At 45.7% G+C, this 7,500-nt stretch overlaps 1 protein-coding gene across 1 annotated transcript in view; it reads right to left on the reverse strand.

Annotated features, from left to right (window-relative positions):
- Nucleotides 1–4,450: 4,450 nt before the first annotated feature.
- Nucleotides 4,451–7,500, reverse strand: part of LOC311370911 (neurexin-1a-like) — a gene marked incomplete at both ends in the record, with an annotated part of 3,399 nt that continues 349 nt past the window's right edge. Inside the window, 4 exons of the mRNA XM_084489202.1 lie at nt 4,451–4,581; nt 5,237–5,384; nt 5,709–5,933; nt 7,105–7,176. Of these exons, the coding sequence (XP_084345328.1) occupies nt 4,451–4,581; nt 5,237–5,384; nt 5,709–5,933; nt 7,105–7,176 (576 nt within the window). The remainder of the gene's footprint in view (nt 4,582–5,236; nt 5,385–5,708; nt 5,934–7,104; nt 7,177–7,500) is intronic.

A 7,500-nucleotide genomic window follows, 5' to 3' on the forward strand; every position in this document is an offset into this window, starting at 1 on the left:
GATCAGAGTCACGGTGGAGCTCCACAGGCCAGCCGCCTCTAACTGGTTCTTACTGGTTAAAGCCAGCGGGACGGCCCTCTAACTGGTTTTTACCGGTTAAAGCCAGCGGGACGGCCCTCTAACTGGTTCTTACTGGTTAAAGCCAGCGGGACGGCCCTCTAACTGGTTTTTACCGGTTAAAGCCAGCGGGACGGCCCTCTAACTGGTTTTTACCGGTTAAAGCCAGCGGGACGGCCCTCTAACTGGTTTTTACCGGTTAAAGCCAGCGGGACGGCCCTCTAACTGGTTTTTACCGGTTAAAGCCAGCGGGACGGCCCTCTAACTGGTTCTTACTGGTTAAAGCCAGCGGGACGTCCCTCTAACTGGTTTTTACCGGTTAAAGCCAGCAGGACGGCCCTCTAACTGGTTTTTACCGGTTAAAGCCAGCGGGACGGCCCTCTAACTGGTTTTTACCGGTTAAAGCCAGCGGGACGGCCCTCTAACTGGTTCTTACTGGTTAAAGCCAGCGGGACGGCCCTCTAACTGGTTCTTACTGGTTAAAGCCAGCGGGACGGCCCTCTAACTGGTTTTACTGGTTAAAGCCAGCGGGACGGCCCTCTAACTGGTTTTTACCGGTTAAAGCCAGCGGGACGGCCCTCTAACCACGCTTTTATCCACCGGGAACCTTTTGAAACGTGAGCCGTCTCCGGTTGAAGTATGTCTTAGTTGGGCCACTGTGGAGGGCAGGGTGGTTTGTGATTGGCCTCTTGTGTGGAGATATAAACCCCGGGATGGATCTGTGGAGAGGCTGTCACCTGGGCAGGTAAAGCGTTAGTTCTCACATCACATCGCTGTAATTCAGACCGTGAATATCTATTGAATATCCAATATATTAAGAAAGTTAAAAAAACAAATCAGGGGGAAACACTGCAGTGTTTATGGTGACGTAATCAAGTTACAACTAGTTCAGCGCACTCATAAATAATTTACCTTCGTGAAGTTAAAAAAAAGTATTTTGTTGTTGTTTTGATTGAGAAACGCCTAGAGGCAGGAATTACATATTAGACGTTCAAGAGCTTTAATTTGTCATTTGTTAAATACGCATTATAGCCATCCTTCTGCTAGTTAGTGAGATCTAAGACCACTCAAATCAGTTAAAATCTGACCAATCAGTGCCTCTCCTCTCTGATTGGTTTAGGGAATCCATCTTGCCTGGCAATCAAATGTGCGCACACATGTGCCTAAGTGGTTCATTTTAAAACGTTGCTTTCTTCTGCTCTTTACTGCTGTCTCTCTCTCTCTCGCTCTCTCTCTCTCCCTCCCTCCCTCCCTCCCGCCCTTTCCGTATCTCTCTCTCTCGCTCTCTCCATTCGCGGCTTTCGCTTATTCACAGTCTAAAAAGGAGAGCTCATAAACACTGATAAAAATACATAAAGGAAACCAAAATACTAATTTGCGCAGACATGATAACAGACCCCAGGGGCATATATAATTACATATCACTTGAAACAATTGGCAAAACAACAAGTAATTAAAATAGGAATAATCTAAGATAACAAGTACAAAGAAAATAGACAGAGCTGTGAAACTGTGAAACGCAATTAAACAGGGTTTTATAATTAACCTATCTATATGTTTAACAGGATTTCATATTGAATCATATATTAATGCAGTCAAGATATATTGCACTTTATAAAACGGGTGGCTTAAATCAAGCAATCTGATTGGTTCCCAATACAATTGTTGTATATTGAGCGTATACACACAGCTATGACGCCCGTTCAGTTTACAGAGTTCAGTATCACTCCGCGCCTAACTCTAACTGTTGTTTATTTATATATAAAAGCAATAGCGTAGTTCACTGAAGCCTAAAAAACATGTTGATTGCTGGAGAGGGTGGAAATGTTGTAAAGCAATAGGCACACGGTCGGAAATTTAGCCTACTATCGAGTTCGAGTGAACTCGATAGTAGGCTAAATTGCCGGCGAACCAAGCTACCGTCTTTAGCCTAGCCTTCTCTCTGAAGGACGCTACAGTGTGTTGCATAGCAACCGCCGTACCCTCCGTCCCTCCGTTGTCCGTCCCTCCGCTGTGCGTCGGGATGGACAACGCCCCTTAACTGTGGTATAATGACCGTATACCACAGCCTGTCGTGATCTATTGCTTAATTATAAAACGGGTGGCTTAAATCAAGCAATCTGATTGGTTCCCCACTGTTGTATAATGAGCGTATTCATACTTTGCACGTGACGTCACAATGACTGGCTGGCGGGCAAGAACTCCAGCAACGAAACCTAGTAACCTAATCAGGACGTCGCCAGTTTTACCACACGAACGGTCCTTAGGTTCCTCTCAGTCCAAATACCGCCATGATGGAAAGATTAGTTCAACGGGAGCATTTGTGCCACGCATACACATGGCAAACTGACAAATTAGACATATATTTTTGTACGGAATCTCCCTGCTTCTGAAATGCGCAAACATCTCCGCCCAGCGCTCATTCCACTGCAGATTAAATCGCGCAGCATTCTGTAACAGCAACTGTGTGATCATCCCTGCCCTCATACGTTGTTGAAATCATATGCTGGATGCTTTAATCTTTCTATGTGTTTTTTAGTGAATGAGCGGGCTATAATAAGACCACATTGGCTATGTAATCGCGGACAAAAGGGGACATTTCATAGTGGATGGTGGAATAGTAACATTCACCTTTGCTTTGATTATGAAGATATTCCTGTTTTTCACCTCCCATACGACAGCGTTGTTAACCCATCCGTAGGCTTTAAATTTTTGTGCGGTAAGGTGACGGATTCTCTATGAGATAAATGTAAATATCTCCAAACTCCAAGTCTGGTAGAGTCTTTGCCAGCTTCAAAGCAATGAATAACCTACATCAGCGGGTGCTGTGTATGAATCACAAGTTCCGAGTTTGTTATGTTTATCTTCTCTTCGTATCTAATTTTAACATTTTGTGGCAAATGGTCTAAATAGTTGATTTATTTAAGTATCGGAAATCTGCAAGGCTGCAATTCCCCTGGTTGGCTGTTGTTCGTCGCCATTTTGCCAGCGTTTGTTGCCCTCCTGGTATCCAAGGAAGTCACGTGACCGCAAAGTATGAATACACACAGCTATGACGCCCGTTCAGTTTACGGAGTTCAGTATCACTCTGCGCCTAACTTGAACTGTTGTCTATTTATATATAAAAGCAATAGCATAGTTCACTGAAGCCTAAAAATATGTTGATTGCTGGAGAGGGTGGAAATGTTGTAAAGCAATAGGCACACGGTGAGTGAACTCGACAGTAGGCTAAATTGCCGGCGAACCAAGCTACCGTCTCCAGCCTTCTCTCTGAAGGACGCTACAGTGTGTTGCATAGCAACCACCGCACACTTTGCAGGCAGCCAGGAGGGACTACTTTTTTGTATTCATTAAAAAAATGCTTTTCCGACTTTCTTGCTTTTTCAAAATTGAGGGTGTTTATGACTTTCATTTCACCATACTTACGTAACCGTTTTATAAAAGCAATAGATCACGACAGGCTGTGGTATGTGCTCATTATACCACAGTTAAGGGGCATTGTCCTGTGGTATCTATTGCTTAAATATATTCAATACATATTGCACAATATATTATTATAGTCAAGATATAGTGAACTATATTCAATACATATTCAACAATATATTCAACATAGTCAAGATAAACATGAAATTGTTCAATATATATTGAACATAAAACTATAGTTCCTGTCCGGGATCAATAAAGGATTTTTTTTTAACTTATCAATTACCAATTATTTACTTACCAATCATACAAAATACTTTTTGCAAGGTTAGGGAAAGAATCATATAAACTAATATTATTGAATAAATAATATAAACAATATACCTTTCTAATATTACATTATAATACCTAATAATAATAAATTGAGTAGTAAGAAGTAGAAAAGCAACATTAGATGGACATGTTCACGCCCATGTCCTCGCTGTATGACGTGTAGGAGTGTATATGAGGCGTTCACAACAACAATAACAACCAGTGGCTTTTAAGCTGTGTTGGAAATCGTTCCCTATTCCCTCACTCGCTATTCCCTATAGAGTGTTTATGACATAGTGAACTGTATAGGGAACGAACAAACGAGAATTCTGACACTACGCTGAACATTTCTGAACGTCATTTGCGTCAGTAAATGCGCCCGCATTGCATTGTGGTACACGGGAGTAACACGTAGGGAAAATCGTATGTTCACTCAAATTGTGGGTATTTTATTGTCCACTATACAGTGAACGAAATTAACCACTGAGAATTCGAACACCACTACAAAATGGCGGCGCCCCATATATAGTGCACCGTATCCGTGATAGGGAAACGATTTCGAACACAGCTTAAGAGCCTTTGGAACTACAAAGACGGCGGATCAGATCACGTGACGGAGACCGTCCAATAGGAGAGGGCGCACGGGCGGGAGCGGTACCTCGGTGGGGAAGATGAGGCCGGCCCTCTCCTCCGGCAGCCCGCCCAGGTACAGCATGTCGTCCAGGTCCAGGATCTCGCTGTCGCCCGGCGCCGTGTAGGCCGTCCGCACGCTGTTCACTGAGATGGTTCCTGGAGCAACAACAACCGAGACCACCGCCACGTCAACGCCAGGCTGGGAGGACCAGGAGACCCCTTATCACTGGTTGCTACTGGTTTTATATCTGGAGCGGGCAGCCCCCCGCCCGTTCTGCCGGCGGTTTGAGTCCGCCCTGCAGAAAGGGTCCGGAGAGGAGCGACACATTTCTTTCTAGTTTCGGATACGTTTTTTTGCGGGAGCCAATCACCAAGCTGGCTTTTCCCCCCCCTGGCTCGCTATTGGCTGGTTTAACACGATGACGACGGGGAAGCGATGGCAAGCAGCCAACTGCGTACAGAGTCAGTTTAACTCCACGCCCGTTGATCACGCCTCTTGTGCTGAGGAAAATGACAGCAGCTTCCCCTGGCAATAGCCATGCTATCCCCATTATTTTTTCTATTTTTCTATTTTTATAATTACATCATAGGAATTATCTCGGCTCTTGCTGCACCTCCTACTCCTCCTTAACAACACAGCATGCTACCCGCCTCAGTTAAGTTTCTTATATTTAATTAGGGCTACATTAATGGGACAAATATTGCCAGTGAATGGTTTTAACACCATTAGCGCGAGGCCGTCACCTAACACCTCCTCCTCCTCCTTCCTCCTTCATCGTCATCATCTCAACTCCCGTGGAAGGCCTAGTACCTGAGCGGCCGTCCCTCTGGAAGTCCACGTGGTACCACTCGCCGTCGTTGACCTTGCGGTCCATGGCCCTGGTCTTGGTGGTGCCTGAGCCCATGTCCAGCAGCAGGTACAGGTGGCCGTCCAGCATCTCGATGGCGAAGAAATCCACCTGAAAAGCAGCAGTAGCATTGCGCTGAGAAAAAACAGACCGACAGATAAACAACCAGAGAAGAATTCTGACCGCAGTAGAGAAAAAAGCGCTGTTCTGCTAAACCTCCGAGGTAAACTTAAAACCGAATGAACTGAAAGCGAAAGTGAAACCGAAAGTGAAACTGAAACTGAAACCGAAAGTGAAACTGAAACTGAAACCGAAACCGAAACCAAAACCGAAACCGAAAGTGAAACTAATCTCGAAGCTAAATTCAAACAAAACGGCATCCAGAAAGGTTTGACGGTGAGAACGAGTCGGCGGTGACCGGTTTCCTTTAGAGACCTTGATGGTGGGCGGCGTGCGCGGGTCCTTGCGCTGCTGCTGCCGGGGTTTCCCGTGGCTGAAGAGCATCAGGCCGTTGGGCTCCGTGGTCCTGAAGTCGAAGGAGATGGAGCCCGCCCTCTTGGCCGTCCACTTGCTCAGCGACACGTAGGACTCGGGCGTGTCGAAGGTCACGGGGTCCAGCGTGGCCACGCTCTCGCACTTGAAGGCCACCACCCCGCTCACCTGGGACCACGAGGAGGAGCCGGGGGGGGGGGGGGGGGACAGTGTTAAGGTCAAAGGTCATTCCATTTGGATAGCTCTCATCTGGGAGTCGATAATGCTCTAGCTGAAGGAGGCTGAGATGGTGACAGAGCCCACAGGGCCTGACTCCCCACTGGGTCCAGTCGGGTCGGACCGGATGTTCTCTACCAACAAGCAGCTCTAATCACAAGTCCAACTACCGTTGAATTAACAGATGATTTACCAAAGCCTTTATGAAATGCTTGAAATGAAATGCTCGCACTTAAAAATAGCATAACTTAGCATTGTGTAGACTCTTATGAATGAATGAATGAATGAAAAATTTATTGAACAACAGTTAACAAAAAGTGTTCAAAAGGATAAAAAAAAAAAACACAATAAAGCCCAAAGGCTTGTTTCCATTGTGGTCCTGTAGATGGAAGGGGAGAAACGACACATGGACTAAAGCATGGAGGACAAACACACAACAGCACAATGGACTAAAACATTGAGGAACAAAGGGGGATAAAATAAATAAAACAAGGGATAAGTACCCAGACACACAAACAGACAGTACAATATTCCTAGTACTTCTGTGATATTCCTAGTACTTCGTTTTGATTTGGTTTATGAGTTGGATAACAGTTTTTTTTATTGAAGATTTAAAATGAAAGTAGGAGGATCTCAACACTTTAAGGTTTAAAGGTAAGCCATTCCACAAGACAGCTGCCCGGTATAGGAGAGAGTACTTTCCCATACAGCTCTTAAAACGGCAGGGCCTGAAATCAGTGGAACTCCCCCTATCCTAGCGCTATCTCTGTTGTGTACGGGGAACGGGTTAACCTCACAATTGTAAGTGCTTGGCACTTGTTTCTATGAACATCCTCACTGTACCGGCAGCGATATATTGTCGTTTCTCTTTCGTCTGACAGATGTAGTTATGTAGGTCGCTGTGGATAAAAGCGTCTGCTAAATGCCCTAAATGTAAACGCTGGGTTCCTTTTCGTTCGGTAAGACGGGGTATGGACCGCGGTTTGCGTATTGGTCCAGAAACAGTGTTGCTGGACGACAGCCGCTCCGCTCCCTAGAGTTCAGTGAGGAGCGGCGAGAGTCTCCATCGTCGTGGTTCCCCCGGGGGGGGGGGTCCTGCTGAAGGTGGAGGTGAACAGCTCACCTTCATCTTGGGGTCGCCCTGTTTGGCCAGTCGTGACAGCTCCAGACGCACGTCGTTGTTCTTGTAGACCACCTACAGGGAGAGGGGTCGTCAGGGTCAGAGGGTCACAGGACAGTCGGTGTCTGCTGTTGTCATCCGCTCAGTGCACGTCATCTAACGCACGCTTCTATCATAGAGCACTGTTAGTGTTAGTATCAATCAATGTGACATTATTACTTTGCTCTTTCAGCATGTTAACATGACTTTTTATTATTTGTGAACCACACACCTCTCTGTAAGACCCATATTGAGTAAAAAAGGAAAAAAGACTTTGGGTTTGGAAACATAACCTTTAAACGCGTGACGGAGTAGTGATACGATGGAGGGAGACGCAGGACACTTCAAATGTGAAACGAT

The sequence above is a fragment of the Micromesistius poutassou genome, assembly GCF_964030765.1.
Source record: "Micromesistius poutassou genome assembly, contig: SCAFFOLD_1839, whole genome shotgun sequence".
Taxonomy (NCBI): domain Eukaryota; kingdom Metazoa; phylum Chordata; class Actinopteri; order Gadiformes; family Gadidae; genus Micromesistius; species Micromesistius poutassou.